The sequence below is a fragment of the Colletes gigas genome, unplaced genomic scaffold (assembly GCF_013123115.1).
Source record: "Colletes gigas isolate AHSC1104 unplaced genomic scaffold, ASM1312311v1 Colletes_gigas_Sc00012, whole genome shotgun sequence".
NCBI classification, from domain to species: Eukaryota; Metazoa; Arthropoda; class Insecta; order Hymenoptera; family Colletidae; genus Colletes; species Colletes gigas.
The window spans coordinates 7762914-7781568 of record NW_025106641.1 but is presented as its reverse complement, the minus strand read 5'-3'; the positions used below and the strand labels follow the sequence as shown (position 1 = coordinate 7781568).

The window sequence follows — 18655 nt, the reverse complement described above, 5'->3', positions numbered from 1 at the left end:
AAAGAAATTAAACAAAGTGACTTAAAACTCTATGAACTCGTAGTAAATCGTTACGTATATTAAAAAGGATCATTTATCGAACAAGTTATGTTCTGAACAGTGATAGAATTTTCGTTTATGTGTCGAACGGTCTCTCTTAATTCTTCTGGAACGTATCAACCTCCCGACAGTCGTTTCCGACGCCTTTCGACGCATTTAGGTTCGCATCAAGAGAGACGAGAGACGAGAAACATCCGAATTCTCTTTTGTCTCGTGGACGGTTCATCCGGAAACGTCTCGTAATTCGGTGCTTTAACGGGTCGAGTCGTTCGCAACGGAAATGACGAGAAGGTGACGTTTTTCTCGACGGCGTTGGCGGACGATTACGTCCCTCGAAACGGAACGGCTGAGTCAACGCTAATGGCGAGCGTAAAATGTGCAAGTGCTGCTATTTGCTCCCGCAGAGTTCGCAGTGTCGATTAAACAGCGGATAAAAATCTTTTTGCAAACACCAACGAGCCTTGTTTACGGTCGAAACAAATATAAAAGCTGGCAACGCGAGAGTTCAGTTTCTAAATTCAGTGTTTCATTTCCCGGTATGGTATATTCGACGATACGAAAACGTTCGAAGTACCGGATGCGTGGGCACAGTGTAATTAAAGGTTCAAACGTTCTGGAGTTCGTACACGATTCTACGGTTCAATGGATGATAATATTCTGCCTTTAAAAGCTAACTGAACGATAACGGCGAGTGTAAATGTGCAAATGCTGTTGTTTGCTACCGTATAGCTCCCGCGATGTAATCGATTACGTAGCGAATGCAGGATCTTGTTTGCGTACGCCGTTTTGTCTATGACAAAATGGATATACGAACGAATAACGCGAGAGGTCGGATTCTAAATGCAACGTCGTAATTTGTAGTTGAAACCTCACTTTACCAGTTTCAATTTGGCTGTATCTCGCGTGAGCTTCGGTATTAGAACGTGGATTGATAATCCAGCGATAAATACACCTCTGTAGCTGATAATTTTACAAAATTATTATAATTTTTCTTACTTTGATAATCGTCTGTTTCATTCGTAATAAAATATTACTAAAAGCTCTGAAAGAAACGAACGATCAAACTTAGAAATTGCATCGTCGTGCACGATTAATGGCATCGAGGAAACAGCAAACAATAATTGTTTCGAGACTGGTCCGCCTCAAGATCGATACTCGAGCGTTATTTTATCGCGGCAGATTGTTGGAACAACGAGGAAGAGAAACGTGGAGGATATAATCGTTCGACCTGCACGAATTAAACGGATTTTATCGTCGCGGCGCCCCGACAGTCGTGTCTTAAATTAAACTCGCTCGTGCCCCGCAATGCACCGCCGCTACAAACGATCCGCCATTATCGTCGATCGACTGGATTATGTATTTGATGAAGCAAAAGGAGGACGATAATCGAATAGATTGCTCTCGGCACGAAAGGTCGGTCTGGCGAATCGAAATACCGAAGGAAATAACGATAAACACTATTATCGTGCAAGTTCGATTCGCTCTTTAACAAAGTTCGGATAATATTGTAATTTTCCTTTAATTAATTATTCCATTAGAAGTCGGGACGCTAATTGGTGAAAACGAGAGAATTTCGAAGGGCCTCTTGCAGCTGCTAAATTTGATTCGCGAACAGAGACGTTCTCAGCGAAGATGAGACATCTCTAAGTAGTAAGAGCGCGCGAATAGTCAGACGCGAGTCTGACTGATATAAATGTTATCTACTTACTGGGAGTAATTCTTCGTTTATCGGGTGTTATTTTTTTTTTAAGTGGTAATAATCGTCAGCAATATATTGTGCATTTTATAATTATTTTTAAAAATAAAATAATAAAATAGCTCGAGATGAATTCAACGAAATAAAAGTAACGAAACAAGAAATAAATTAACCGGAATTTGCAGCATTGAAATTTGAATTTTCCTTAAATAATAATACATCAGTCTACGGAAACAATAAATATTCTTTTCTATATCAATGTAATTATTCAAAAATTTACATAATCCTCCGTTAGTTCATTATTTTGCAAATGCTTCAAAGGAAAGTTGATTTCCATTTACTAATTTGATAAAAATGAACATTAAGTAATTCATAGTCCACTTAAGGGTTGAATAAGGTAAAATTCAATGTTCCAGACGCGTTTCGTCGTACGAAAAATCGTTAGCTGTGACTCGGTTTCGCGGGAAGTGTCGCCGCGAAAAGGAAAAACGCTTTATCGGAGCCCTTGGCGGGGCAATCTTTGATCGCCGTGAACCATGTTGCGTGATTCCATCCCGATTAATTAACCAAGCGATCAGCCCCTCGTAAAGAGCCCTCTCCGTGCTCTTCCACGACGGTGTTTCTTTCACCGGGTACTCGTACCCCCTTTTATCCCGCGTTGACTCGGAAGCCACTCACCGGAAGTACGTTCTCTTAAGCGACAAAAGAGCGGGACTCGCACGATGCCGGTCGTCGAGCCCCGACGATATTCACGGAAGGTTGCTACTCGAAGACGAGATGTGACCCGAAAGAAAAGCTCTCCGGAACTCTTTCCCCGTAAACGCGGACCAGGCATCGCATGCGTCTCACGTAGAACGCACGTGCGGCTGCACGTTGGAAATCGAGCGTCCCTCTCGAACGAAGCTTCGATTCTCCTGGCGAGAGAGCCGCAACGATTCCGGAGAACCGACGACCAGTGGTTCTTAAGCCTCCACAGGGTGTCCCCTACGACTAGATCTAGCTATTGGAACGACAGGAAATACATAAAAATTGTGTTCAGGGTCGGTACAGCGAGCGTTCTTCGATATTTTTGAGGATTAGGCCTTCAAGACATTTTTACTTGACAAATTAGGATACGGTCGTTACGGAACCAAACTCCACACGGGACTTTCAATCCTTGGAGCTCTATCTTGCCTCAATAGCGATGATAGCCTCAATAGAATTGCCTCAAATAAGTTAATAACAACCTGGACACTGGACAGCAGGGTGCACGGGAATGTTGCATATGTAGGAACCGCCCTCCTAAGGTGACGACGATGAGGATTGGCTTTACCAATCCTCCCTCCAATAGGCAATGTTCCTCGTTGTCACCTTGGACACCGAGGTTTCTCTATGGGAAAAATCAGGACGGAGAGTTAGATTAATTTTGACAGAGTTACGCCTTCACATTTAATCAGAAGCATCATCTTCTATGGATAAAGATCAAGGGTACACGGTTAAGGAGCACAGAGTGGCTGTGCCATAAGCAACGACCACGAGCACCAATTGTAAAAATCATTCCAAATATTTGTTCGTGACCCAAAAAAATTGATAGGAGCATTTCAACTGATCGAAAACGCAATACAGTTTGATAACGAGTTTGGAACTTGGAAAGCAAATCGTTTGAGAACGGACGTTACGTTTTCCCAAGCATCGATTTTAATTAATGCTTTCATAAGTTGCAACGATCGTGAACGCGTTCACGTCGGCGTAAAAATTATTCAAATCGTTCGTGAAACGTTCGCCGGGCGGTAGTTAAGAGTCACTGGCGTGGACGAACGATTTGCAGGCTGAATGAAAACTGGAGCGCGCAATTTCGCCGCGAGGACTTGACTACGTAACGAGAACCTTGTCGAGGAAGTTCGGCCGGGTCACGACTTTCTCTCCTCGCTGTCGCCCTTCGACCTCCTGGTGGATACAGACGAAGCAACGGAGGACTTGATGCTCGATGATTTATCGAAGTATCGAAATCGTCGTCGGAATATCAACGAGCCAGCAGCGACTCGTGACCGGCGACGCGTTCGATTCGATTTCCTGGACCAGCATATTTGTCTCGGTTCTGACGCGTCTGTTCCCCTTTTTATCTTTCGAAACGAAGGGGATGCTACGGGAACACCGTAGAATCGTTTACGATTACCGTAGAAATTTGTATATTCGTTTCACCTTTGTCTTCCAAAAACTAGTCGCGTAAATTCGACGGTTAACGAATCCCGCGTTTGCTCTAAAAATCAATCAGCCCCGGTGGGAGGTGCGCCTGAAAACTAATTTTCGTTCGAAAGACGCGCGTGCCTCGGCTCGAAATTCGATCACGAAAGGCGTGAAGTTCGAGTAACAAGTGGCTAACCGAATAAAAAAAGCAAACGGTGATTTTCTATTATTAATTTTTGTCAGATACTCCTCAACAGCGAATAATATAATAAATATACTCACGGTATTCCAGTAATTATAGCAGACCCGGAATGATGGTTTTATCTGAGAAAATAAATCGAATGTGTAAAATGAAATTTTATTAAGCTCTGTTCCTTTCGCGTATGCATTTCTGAATTTCTAAACGATTAAAAAAAGTTTTACATCGAACTGAGCCCTTTAAAAATTCTCAAATATTGTAAATGCAAATATAAAATAAATTTAATAAATTCATGTCAGTTGTCTGACGTTAACATCCATCATGAGAATTGCAGCATAGAGAAAAATTGGAACAAAGCGTAGCTGGGAATTATTTCGTTCCCCCCTAGCCTCGCGTCGGAGGCAGACGAAAATTACGAAACGTTATGCCGCGTAACAAGGTGCATCGTTCTCGATCTGTACTTAGCTATTCCCTCCCTCTTCCCCATTCCCCTGTTAACGCGAAGTTTCAGAGTTTCCGCGCGGCTCGTAGCAACCCGGAAGAGGAATGGCTCGGCTCTCGAGAGGACTTAACCAGGGGCCAGGAGGAATTCCGCGTTCTACGCGTAACCATATTATTATCACGCATCGTTTCAGGTTTATCCCGGGAGAACGGCCAGCGGGGCGAAACGCAGAAACGGGCGAAAGAAACGAACGCTTTTATTAGAATGTTTATTACGTCGCGCGATAAATTCTCGAACGGCACGCGTTTACGCGCGGCTGAACCGTCACGACTCGGGGAATTTCAATTTTCTTGCTGTCGCGGCAACAGCGAGGATCCGCTAGTCAAATTAAAACGCTCGAGTCGAACCAAAAATGAACCCTCAACGGGTCAATTTCGTTATTTTAACACTTTTACTGCCACGTATGGTTTGAGAAGGTCACGAAAATGAGTACTGAAATCAATTGTAAGTTATGTAGCTTACAATTGTCTAAAATGAAAACGTTACTTTTGTAGAATATTATATTGATCTGGCAGTGAACGCGTTTCAACGAAACCTCTATCGCCTATTCGCGTAGAATTTTTGCAATGGTTAATGCACCAGTGTAGATTTTAAGTCCGTGAAAGCTCGAGGAGAGATTTAGGCGATCGGTGAATGGACAAAGTGAAATATATTCCTTCCACAGAAAGTTCAAACGTTCGTACTTTCGAACCGAAAAGATAAGAGTAAGATAAAGCGTGAGAACCAGAGTTCCAGATAGAGAGCCACTATAAGTTATCCTTTCTTCTCCTGAAACTTGCCCTTTCGATCTTTCACGAAGGCGGAACATAAAGAATTCGTCGGACTTCGTCGCGGTTGGGGCGAGAACGAACAATCGGGGAGCCTGCGATCGAATATTTTATTTTATGGCGAACGTGTCTTAAGGCACGCTCGAAATTGATTAAATAGTGGAATTAAATATCACATTTTGTCGTACATTTGTCTCCAAAGATACATTTGCAAAGATTTAACTAGCAAATTAGCAATAATACCAACTATGTATGCTGTAAACTAATCGACTAAAGTCAAAATATAGTGGTTTCTGATTAAATAACGAACGCCTTGGAATCTCCAATTTTACACAAGTAAAGTTTCCTATTTTTTTAAATTTACCATGTCGAATAAATAATAGTAAAATAAAAGAATCCAATAAAGTAATGTGTAAAGTAGGATCCACGTATACTTCTGTCACCGAGTTAATGAAAAGATGATAATCGAGTCGTCTTTTAATGATTTCAGCAACAACAGCAGCAGGCTCAGCAACAGGTGCAACAGCAGCAGCAACAGCAGCAACCCCAACAGCAGCACCAACAACAACAACCACAAGCTAATTCGCCAGGAAGCGGAAACGTAGGGAAAAGTAGTCCATCGCCGGGAAATTCGGCATCCCCTGGCACTGTTACAGCAAACAAGTCGCAGACCGAACCAAAACCAGTCGAGTGCAATTTGTGCCATCGGAAATTCAAAAATATACCAGCTCTCAATGGCCACATGCGACTCCATGGTGGTTACTTCAAGAAGGTAGGTTCTTTGTCACCAACTTTTTAAAAATATTTCATTCCAAATTATATCATTCTGGTTACATCTGTCGTCTATTATAAGCTTTGTATTTAATTATTGAAAGAGGTTGAATTCCATTATACACTTCTTTCTTGATGAAGCACCATTTTTGTGAAATGTTTTGCTCTAATCTTTTGATTGCAGGTAAAGAAATAATGAGCAATAAATATGGAACGATAGAAATATCAATGCTAATAATAAATCTGAATAGGTGTGCATTGATATCGATCGAAACCTGCATATCGCGGAGATATTAAAATGTACAGGTACCCTTTAAACGGATCCGTGCAGATTTTGGTAAATGTCCTATTTCAAAATTCTCATTACACAGCGGTTAATTAATTAAAATGTCCAAAGTAGCATGCAGAAATTGACGAATTCCCTGATCGACTTTACATGATTAATCCAATCAACCCGCCATACGACGGGAATGATTTACGATTTTTAAATGGAATAAATTTCGCAGCGATCTGTAATATATGAGGAAAAACGAAATGCGGAAAATTTGATATTTTAATTCGAGAATAATTTGATGTCGTAAACCACCCCCTTCGCGACGATCCATTATAAATTATGCTGTATGGTATCGGGGGCCATCTTTTATTTATTTACTGCCTTCTGTGACGGATCGTCGACTAATATAATAGTTAACGTTTGTTTAATAACATTCTTCTGCGACTTAGTTATAAACGTTTTGACAAATGTTTTTCCCCATAAAAGTAATCGTGTAGTGCAATAATTCCCAGCGTTACCATTCGTAAATGGTAAATGGAAACGGTCATGCGTTTCTTGCATGCGCATCAGCTCATCGATTGCTCCGCGAGACGGTCTCGGAGATGAAAATTATACGGAATCCAGCTTTGCTTACCTCTTCCGCGGGACACAGTACAAACTGCATTTGAACCGTAGGGCAGAATTGAATTCTCGAGAAGAATTTCATAAAGTTTACCAAAGGGCATATACCGTGCAAGATTCAGCGGCATTACCATATGAATTCGCAATCCCAGAAACTCGCAGCGAGCGATCGTGTAATCAACCCGTGATTTCGTGAAAATCTCGCCCCTGAAATGTAATCAACCGGCGATTTCACGAAAAAGGAAAAGGATCTCTGTCCTCAGGGGTGAAACACTGGCCCCGAGAGCCTGAACGACGCACCCCTTTTTTAGAAACAAAAAAAAACTGTATTATCTTTGATAGTTACAACACTAAGCTAATTTATTCTGACCCTTCAAACAGAATCTGCAATCTAATAGCTACTGATTATAAAAATGGACAGAAATGTTAAAAAATTTAGCTTCTTATGGGCTTCTCGAACAATGCATTTGAAAGGACCCTGATTTAATTATAATTCAATTTTTTCAATTTCAACTTTTTAATCTGTACGAGTCCAGTTCAATAAGTACATTATTAATCAATACGTTATGAAGAGATCTAGCCCGAGGGCGCCAGATACCCTCGGTCCAGGCCTGCTGGAAGAGATCTTTTCCCGGTTTCTTCGTCCCCCGTGAGTGGAAAGTCCAAACAGAGAGGCTCTTAATAAGGTCAAGGAAGAGTCTGGCTGTTACAGTCAGTTGGAATAGGAAGATCAGCGATTCTGCCATCTTTTTTCATCCCCCTTCGGCTTCCGCCCGGGAACTCTCCACCCCTCGCTGATTAAAAATGTCTTAACGAACGGCGTGTCGTTTATAGGAAAGTGCTGAAAGAGATTCGCTCCGGGAAAAGTTTCGCCCCTCTGCTCGCGATCACGATAGGGGCGAGATTGAACGACGGCCCAGAAACGTTCGCAGTCCTCGATGGAACGATAACTGAATTTGCGTGGCCGCGGATCGAATATCCCTCGATCCCTCCACGGTGTTTCTTTTTAGTTTTAACGCGTCCCACTTATTTACGATCTGTTTCGGAATTGGGTGGACGTGTTTCGAGATCACAGGGTATAGATGTCAATTTACCCGAACGTTTCGATGCTACGACGCTGGAACTTTATTAGAATTTTTTGAGCTTACGATTCTTAATTCTGGAATACCAGTAACGTCTCTCTATGATTTTCTTGAAACTTATTTATTTACATTGAAAGATATTTTACGTAAACTGAAATATCGAATTTTAGGGTTAAACAGGAATTTTAGATTAATACGAGAATAAGAAAATAGAAATAGCTCCTTTCCCCATTCGTCCATACATAAATAAACGTAGTCGTAAGAAACTCATCCATCAATTGTCTACCGACTGATCCATCTCCGCTACGCAGAAATTGATCGATAAGACATCAGTTGCCTCGCACAAAAATAATATCGGTAACGTCAACGTTAATATAAGATACAAATCCGCACTGCGATGATAGAACATCCGGAATGGCTCGTAGAACACGCGTAGAATATTGCGAAACATCAAAGAACATAATATAGGAACCCCTCAAAGCACACTCACGGAAACAACCGTCTACACGGATAGAATATGTATAATATGCATATAATATACACGGATGGTAGACGTAGATCCATGTACAAGCTTCTGTAACACTCTCATTAAATTCGCATGCCCCGTTGACCTTTCGATATTAATTTATCAACGCACCGCATTTGCCAGAATGTAATATATCCACCCTAAATACGTAGTTTCTCATCTGCCCTCTGTCATCCGAACTCCTCGTAAACCAATACCTATGACCACCGCGTTATCCGAGCTTTATGACCCTTGCGTCACCTCAGCATCCACGTTTTCTACCGAAACTAACCCCAATTCTAACCCGTGATGCCATGATACTTGTACTCGAATGACCTTTACGACCTAATGCAACATTGCAGTTGCAGCTTTGGATACACTGACTGCTTCAGAAATATATGTAAATGCTCGGGGAATCTACTAAAGTGACTAACAAATGTCCTGGACAACGCCTTTTTTGAATTATGGACCACCAAATAAATTTCATATACAATATCATGACTAGTATCCTTTTGGCTACTAGGTCTCGATATCAAATCTCATTGACTAATACCATTTATACTGATAAAATAATTAAAATTGGATTCAAATCTAATCCAACACAAAATTATCTAATCTAACACGAATTATCACATATTCCTAGAGTTATTCCTCAGAGACAGCGACATCCAGAAAGAAGTAGCTAAATAGATTCGTCTATATCTCATTTCCGTAAACAAAAATGGATATTAAAATTCTCAAACGCCAATTTGGTTCGAAACGCAGGAATTGTAGGAGGCGGGTCAGTTTTGGGGAACGCGCGACCATAAACTTGTCGAGTAACGTTTCCAGGCATCGTTCCGGTTCGAAAACACGCGATTAATCCGTCTCACGACGTTACCCCCAATCACGATCACCGACAATTTCACCTCTCGATCGTCCACCTTTCCCGTTGGCTTCGCGTCGCCAATCGGGGGTGCACAGGGAACAGGAGTCGGGAGGCGAGTCGATAAAGCAAAGACTGGGGACGAGTAAATGAGTAAAGACTCGACGAGAGGGAAAGCTTCGAGGGGTAGGGGTGGGTGGGTGGGAGGGTTGCAGATGGAAAGGTAAGGCGATGATCGAATCCAAATGAACCCATTAACAAGCTCTTTGGTTCCACCGGATCCCACCCCCCCCCCCGTCCTGGCAATCCGCGGCGGACCGGAGACGGAAAGATTGGGAGCGATGAGAGAGGCCCGTGCAAACATTGTCTCGAGCTTTCTCCATTATGTAGATTGAATCTGAACTGGTTACAGGCCGGGGGTTTTCAGCGTCGGGTGGAGTTTTCAGCGGGTGCCTCCGCCCCGTCGGTCTCTGTCGCGTCCGCCACGCATCCCACCGTATCCGGTTTCACGTCCAGCCTTCCGTTCATGCGACTGCGTCCAGATCCATTCATTCTGATCTGTGTACACATTCATATTCATGCCCGCAGCGGGTTGCCTTTATGTTCGCCATACCTGTTCGCGATCGCGTGCATTAGAAGTCCGCGCGTTCAGGGACACGTGAACGTTCACGGTTCACGGCGGAGAATGGGGCTTGGTGAGTGCATTCGGATTTCTGCCCCGGCTCCCTGAATACACCCATTTGCGCCCCGACCCTGTTACAGGGTCGCCTGCACGCGTGTTGGCTCGGCTGCCGCGTGAGTTGCGTCCATCGATTTCTCCGTCGGACACCCGAAGAGCCTCGAGAACGCTTCTCGAGAATTCTACGGCCACGATAAAGTCTAACGAACTAGGCCAACCGTGGCACGCGTGTGTTTGCATCGAAAACACGGACACCGTAACTTGTTTCAAGATTTGCTTCGAACTTCGGAACTGTAACTTTGTTGGTCGTCCAATGTTGACGAAATGCACATTTTGAAGACTTGTCCTACCGTAACGCCTACAATAGTGAATATATTTCGTTAAAATTTTGGGTGGAAGTAGAGTTCATAGATACTTGAAAATTTTTCAAGAAAGAAATTTGTATAATACAAAGAGACAATTTCTCTAGTTTCACTCAATAATGAGACAGTAGAGATATGAAATATTTCTTGCAGGGGAGGATTATTTTTCTAAAAACCTAAGATTACCTGTAAAAACTATACTAGAGGCCAAAATGAGACGAAAAAATTTCAAATCATTCAAGGAAAAAATATTTTCAGTTGCAGGGTTCAATTACAATAATATTTGGTGAATAGGCATACCCTCGAAATCCTACGCACTTTCGAGAAAAAAAATCATTACTGAAAATAGAATGTCTGACCAGACGTACACCTATTCCCCTTAAATTTGTCGACGAAATTGAAAAAGTTCAAATCGTTCTAAAAAAATTATTTTTGGCTGTGGGGGTCAATTGCAATCATTTTTGATGGAGAGACATACCCACGAATTCCTACTCACTTTCTAGAAAAAAATTCAAGTAGGTGCCTAAATTTTTCGGCGAAAAAAAAGATTTCAAATCGTTCCAAAAAAATTATTTTCAGTCGCAGGGTTCAATTACAATAATATTTAGTGAATAGACATACCCTCGAAAACCTACTCATTTTCGAGAAAAAAAATCATTACTGAAAATAGAATGGCTGACCATACGTGCACCTATTCCCCTTAAATTTGTCGACGAAATTGAAAAATTTCAAATCGTTCTAAAAAAATTATTTTTGGCTGTGGGGGTCAATTACAATCATTTTTGGTGGAGAGACATACCCCCGGAATCCTACTCATTTTTGTGAAAAAAATTCTTTACTGAAAATATAATAAATCATAACTTCTAGACGGACTATAAAAAACGAAAAATAGTAAGTTAATTTTCGCTAACCCAATTGTTTTCGAGGTCTCAGAGAAATAAACGAGGAGAAATTGGTATTGTTGGGCCCTTCGAATATCGAATAACTCGGTTGGAAGAACATGTCGGTGAAATTGACAGCTGCGTCTGAATCCTCTGGGCAGAAATTGTTCCAGCGGACGGGAGCGGTTTAAGGTTCTGTTGGTTCACGTTACGCGGGGATAGGGATTAAGGGATTCGTTGGCGTTTCAAGTAATACAAAAATGCTCGCCGGACCGGATCCAGCCGCGGCGAATATTTTTAACGCGCTCGTTTGCTGAAAACGTGGCGTTCTTGCGCCGGTGGAACCGATTAAACCTTAATCCTCGGATAAATAGAATTGGGTCGTTTCGCGTTTAGAAGATAAATACCGCTGAATTGAATGAAAACGGCCGTATCTTATTCCACGTTTGGTATATTTTCTTTATTCTTTATTTGGGCACAATAAATTTATTAATTCGAGAACCTTGGTATTATGGTACAATTAATATTTCTATTGATCGAACGTAGATTTCCTGAATTTATCTTAACGTCAATTGCAAACATTCTTTTAAAATGGTGGTTGAATTTAAAGAATATCTCTGCTATTTTGTACCTTCAACAGCAAGTAGTATCGAACTAAAATGCACGGTTGCAAGTTGGAAGAGACTTATCCTTCCTTTATTACGTGTATGTAGATTCTATGTTAAACCGTAAGAGGTTATATTACGTTGGAATGTATTTTTCAGGAATTCTAGTCAAAGTTTGTAATGGTAATTCTCGTGGCGCAGTTACAACATGAAACAGGAGATAGGAGAAGTTGCGTGGAATTTTAGACAGTTGCTCGGTAGACGGTATCAGAGCTTTCAGTCTAATATTGCCCGGGGCCAGTTCCGTGAAAACGAACATTTGAATTTATCACTAGTTTTCGAAATAGAACGACGAAAATGCGAACTTTGGAACACCTCGAGGCGCCGCTCTGTAAATAGTTTACACGCGGAGTAAAATTTTAAACGAAACGCGACCAGCGTGGATTTAATTTCATTTAATCGAGATAATTATTTATTTAGAAATTTATAAAATTCACACGACGTTCGTTTTCATTTTTAAATCTCCCCTCCGTTCGAATATTCGCGATCCTGCAAAACTAAATTTTTTACATTCGTTCCCCGAATCGCGAAGCATTACAGACACGACGAAAACAGGACGGAATGATCGATTCGAAATCACCGTAAATGAAATGACAGATTTGTGTGTACGAAAACTAGTGGGACTCTCGTAATCAATCTTCCGCAGTTTCGAATTCGCTTGTCAAGCCTGTTTATGCTACGATCCGAGCGCAGATCAGTTACAACGTTTGGTACCACCATTTCGAAAGTAGTATCACCAGAGCTTGAATTCAGATAATTCGGGGAACAACTGCACCTATGAATTAGATCGAGTACGCATTTTTCTGACCGATGCATAAAAGATTCCGCGAAACTAGCGCGTTAAATTCGCATAGAAATTCCATCGATCCGTTGATTAAACGGTCCCGGCGGGGCGCTTAATTACAGAAGCTGCAACCCCGCGAAACAAACGATCGTTTCGCCTCTAATACGCGTCCTATCCCGTGATCTACTTTCCCGCCCTTTCGCCGTCGGAACGATCGACGATCGGTAGGATAAACAGCCAGAAAGAAAAGCAACGGGTAAATAAAAAAAAAAAGAAAAAAAAATTCCCGCGTACACGTGTCAGGGGTGGGGAGGTGGAATCGAGGGCTCACAATTAAAATCGGGAGAGAGAAAAAAAAAAAGTTGGCATTACGGGCGTCGGGGAGAGGAGAGACTGGGCTGGTACGGGGCTGGAATCGACACGGATCGAATTGATGAGTCGGAGCGGGCGAGCGTTCCGCAATCAATTTCGCGCATTAACGGTCGCCGATCAATATTCATGAACCGAGCGCGGTACGCCACGTCAAAGACAGAGTTCAATTTCGTGAGAGGGTGATATATATACGCGTACGTACAGACGTTCTACGCGGCTACATATCGAAGTAGCGGATAGGAAATTGAGGAGCACGATGACGATCAGCGATTACCGGGGACCCCCGGTGCTCTGGCCATTAAGGTTCGATCAAGATGACGACGTCGAGCGGCGCGTATCACCCCGGCGAACGGTGATGCATAGTTTCTCGAAGGGGATCCGCGAAATGGGACGAAGATATATCGTTGGTACGACGTGGACGCATGCTAATTACCGCCGCGTCCGAAGCCCTGGGACAATTAACCCTTCGTTTCATCGGGACCACTAATCTGCACGGGGTCCGATCGAACTACAACCCCGGGGACGACGATTCGTCCCACGAAACGGGCAAATCGTTTCCAATGGGGTGCTACGAGGCATGATCGACTTACTGCGTGATCAGTGGAAAATAAAAAATAATATAAACAAACGATCATTGTTTGGTTTCCATCCCATCGAGGAATCAAAGGTACAGTTTCGGAGAAAAATATGAGACACTTGGAGTATTTCTATGTCTTCTAATATACAATATTCGTAGAAGTTATACCTATCTATAAATATTCAGTAAACAAATATTATCTTTATCAGGTAACATAGTGGAGCCTTAAAATTCCGTAAAAATAGCTAAAATTCGCTGAATTTTAAAGAGAAATGAAGGATCTCGAATTAAATTGTGAACCTGTTAATTATGCGGTCAGCTGTTTGCCACTGATCTTCTACATCTGAGTGTCTTATCGTTTCTTTTTCTCCGGCCCGTCCTCCTTCATCAGTCATCCTCATCTCCTTCCCTTCTCCATAATCCTAGCTGAGGTATCTGATCTCTCCTGTCTCGTTCCAGTACCATTTCTCTCCTCGTCCCTCTTGGTGCTACTTTTCTGGTTTTCCACTCTCTTGAATCGCCCCCGGTGCGTTCGAGCGCGACGTTCTAATCGATCTTTCGGCAAGCAGACCCATAAAATTAGATCCCGGACGACTCCGTGAATTTTAGACGAGGTCAAGCAGGTCCCTCTGTTGCGCAACCCAAGCTTTGTCCTCGATGTCTGACCAAGATTCTTACTTAACGAGAGTCTCGAGATGCTGGGTACTTGACGACAAAAGCCCGGAGACGCGCCTGGCCCGCTATGTTCATATCCTTTTGTGGCCATCAAACAATATTCCCGGTACTCTTCAGCGTACATCTTTCAACAATTCTTAATAGAAACCTTTACTGCATTAAAGGGAATCTGATCGCGGGGTCTAATACACTTGGCGTTTCTCTTTCTGAAATTACAGTATTAAATGTGAAACGAGGGAATTGAAATATGCATCGTTCCGAGAAACAGGAGCCACTGTTTCGATTAAAATTGCAATATTCAACGCCAAAAAGTAGAGACTCTGTCAGATTGTTATTAGCTTCGGGCAATTTTCATGTATCGTCTGTGTTAAAGCCAGTCTTAAAATGATCCTAATTTATTTAGACGAAACCGCGAGCCTCAGAAATCAGTATTAGTAGTAGCACTGTCTCTGATCAAAGGTCATTTTAAAGTTAATACGTTTCAGAAGCTCGTAATTTTAAGTCGAGTTTCGCGTCCAAAGAAGAAATAGGACATTGTAATTAACTCGAAAGTCCATCGAACGATTTTGAGGTGGACTTTAGAAGCATTAAACTTCCAAGAAGTTCTCTCAAAAGGAATCTATTAGCGTCGTTAACGTGCTTCGCTTTTGATTGTTTCAGGATGCCGAGAATAAGAAAAGCGAGAAGAAGGAGGTGGTCGGGCCGCCCTTGCAAACCGCGTCTGTCAGCGTCAGAGCACTTATCGAGGAAAAAATTATCCAAAAGAGGACTACTGGTAAGTTTTATTAACGCTAAACCGATCATTCTTCATCCCACACCGGTCATATACTCGATAGGAATTGCTAAAACTTTTTTGGGTATGTAGAGTCAAAGTAAATGTGAAAATAAACATAGAAAATAGCAAAAATTATAGTAGGTGGTATAGTCATCGGATAGGGGATGAAATGCCCTTTAAAATAAGCGTTCGAACGAGTCGATAGCTTTATTAGTTCCGGAGATATAGCGATTTTAGTTTCAAGTCGATGCGGTGGCTAGTTACGGAGATACGAGGGTCCGAAGCGTTTGTTTACGTTTCATTGATGACGTCACGAGGTCATTGACCGCACGTGCTCGTCGAAACTAGGTCACTCGGTCACGAGTCACGTGCGACAAAGAGGTACGACGCGACGCGTCAGACGAAGACAGCGATAGTCAAATTAAGAAAAATCACCTTTTACATAAATTGCGATATCTCGAAAACGGAAAGTCCGATCGACAAAATTCAAAAGCCATTTTAAAAAGGAAGCTTCACCGCTTCTAACAGTGGCTCAATAATAGATATAACACTAGTAGTTTTGGAACTGCACGCGTCTAAAGTTTGACTATTTTTAATACGCGTTGTTTGACCGTTCTGAGACAGTGGAAATTTTCCCAGCATTCGTATATGTTGATTCTATCATAAATTAACAAGTTATTTAGTATGAAATCTTGGATCGAAACGTTTAAATATTTGTCGAAGCCCAGTTGGTCGGCGAGCGAAATTCGTTTCACAATAGGTCGATCAGAAACGATAAAAACATTGAATTCATTTCTCTTTTTTTGGCCTGGCTCGTACTCGTATCAGCTGCTGAATAATGGCATTGATATAACGGTAACGAACATAGAAGTTCGCAGAGCCGTAGAATGAGAATAGAATTTCGATGATTTATGTACCCTAGAACGTATCTCGATTCGGTTGTCTCTCTCCTCGGTTCTCCCTCGTTCTCTGTGTCTATCTTTTACCCTCATACATTTTGCAAACTATAATCATAAGGAGCGAGCCGAGTTATATTAACTGTCAGCTTACATTAACTTTGGTTCGGATGTATTCGGGAGTCGGACGTAATATCTGCTTACACAGAAACCGCGCGACAACTGGATACCTGTCTCAGAACTCTATAAATTCCCTTTGAAATAGTTAACGCGACTTAGAGCGCGCCAATTGGCCACCACGTTTTACTCGAAACAAAGTAATTACTTGACGAAAACTATTTGAGGACCATTTTCTAGTTCCTGAATACTTCAGAAACTTTCTTATTATTTTTCTTAATTTTTCTCTTTCAATAAATTGGCATTAGACTATATGAAAATGTCAAACCCAAGATATACTATTTATTCCAACTTCTCATTCAAACGATAACCCAAGCTTTTCTCAATGAAAAAATAGATAGTTGCCCCTAGAAATTTTCAAAAATTCCCCCCACCATGGCCTCTCCAAGGTTAACGGATACACTCGAGGAGGAAGATCGTTTCCGCGTGGAAATATTAATTCGATGGGCGACGCTGAGAACACAAAACTCGCTAGCTCGATTCCGATGATTTATGCGACCCGCGACGTATCACAATTCGGCCATATCTCTCCGCTTTCTCGCTCTCTCTCTCTCTCTACCCCTTTCTCCTACCATTTCGTCGTCTATCCATCCCTCGAAGCGTGTACATTTGCCAGAAGCTCGCGTGATATTCCGCCCGGCGTAGGAATCGCTCCTCCGCGCTCTATGGACTGCCGAAGAATCGTGATTTACGAAGCGAGCACGCCAGAATATTTCTCGCATTGTCCACGTTGGAACCATAAATCAAGTCTCGCGGCACGGTGGAGCGAGGGTGGGCCGAAAGGGGGGAGGGGGTGGCTCGACGGGCGGGGAAGGGGCCGGAAGCCGCGCTTTTGTAACAAAGTGTGCGTCGTTAGCGATTTATGCGCTATTTCGCCGTCGACCGCTGCCAAGTGCGCCGGGGGACGAAACCATTGCTCCTTTCGCGGGGATTCTTCGCGGAGACCGGTCCTCCCATATTGGAATTAATCTGTCGGAATTAACGCCCGACATCCGGCGCGGTTTTGTTCCCGCTGGAATTCGTCGTCGACGGCTGGGTCCGTTTCTGCTTTTATCGATGTTTGTCCTCGCGGGCGAACGGCAGACTGCGGAATTTCGGGTTTTTTGGTCCTCGTTGTACGTAACAATTAGAACGAAAGACCCACGAGAAAACGTACTTCCGATCGAATGGATTTTGGAGGAAGCAAAAGGGTCGAGAAGGATTCTACGATTCGACAAAATTGAGAATGTGTACTTTGAAAGAATGTTCGTGAGATTTATGCCAATGAATTATACAAAAATAAAATAAAACGTCCTAACTCACAATAAAACATACTTGGGATCGAATGTATTTTGGAGGAAGCAAAAGGGGTCGAGAAGGATTCTACGATTCGAAAAAATTGAGAATGCGTTCTTTGAAAGAATGTTCGTGAGATTATATGAATTATAGAAAAATAAAATAAAACGTTCTAATTGTCCTGTAAAAGCACCTTTAGCTATTATTGATAAATTCTGTAAACGTGTTGTGTCAAGGTATAAATTTTCGCGACTCGTTTCTGACAATCGGTGATTTCGCGATGTCGCGAATTCTATTCCAACCCGTTACTAACGATTTGCACATCAACAGTCGCCACAGCTTTCAGCCCGCGTTTCTCCTGAGAGTTTCGCTAAAAAATATCGAACGTTTGCCATCGTCGACGGGCAACTCGACCGAAAATCCTCCTCTAATTGCATCGACGCGTCGACGACGGGGGGAGCGCGACGCACAAGCGACGCCATGCGTCGTCAGCAATTGAGTCGCGCCCGATAAACGATCCCAGTAAATTATTTATCGATCGATCTCTCGTTTTGCGGTCGCGTTTTGCAGCGATCGGTCGATTCTCCAAAAAAAATAACAACCCACGCGCACGTTCGATTCCTCGTTTGATCAGTTTCACACGCGATAGCTCGCAAAAACGTTCCGACATCTGCAATTACAACTTCCTTTAACCCATCTATTGGTTTAATCAACGATATTAGAGAATTCTTCCTGAAAGTTCAATGAACATACATTTATACGTTTCGATTTGAATAATTTCATATCTTATATTTTTAATCGTGTATCGTTTAATTTGTTATTTTTCCTAGGTAAAATATAATTCTTAATACACGTTTGCAATAGTTTAAACGCTCTATCGAAGTACTTAATTAATAATACTGAAAACGCGAGTTATTCACCAAGTAAATACATCGTAATCGAATAGGAGCGATAACGGGTCAACAAAATGTAAAAACCACGATTTTGCGGTAGTAAAAATAATTATAAATTTAACATCATTAGTACAGTAATATAATAAATTTATCGAGT

At 42.2% G+C, this 18655-nt stretch overlaps 1 protein-coding gene across 6 annotated transcripts in view; it reads left to right on the top strand.

The window, feature by feature from the left end:
* LOC122399109 overlaps positions 1-18655 on the top strand; it is a 605244-nt gene that overhangs the window by 572010 nt on the left and 14579 nt on the right. For all 6 annotated transcript variants that reach the window (XM_043399523.1, XM_043399526.1, XM_043399525.1 and 3 more), the window contains 2 exons: positions 5860-6141; positions 15143-15257. In XM_043399523.1, the coding sequence (XP_043255458.1) occupies positions 5860-6141; positions 15143-15257 (397 nt within the window). The remainder of the gene's footprint in view (positions 1-5859; positions 6142-15142; positions 15258-18655) is intronic.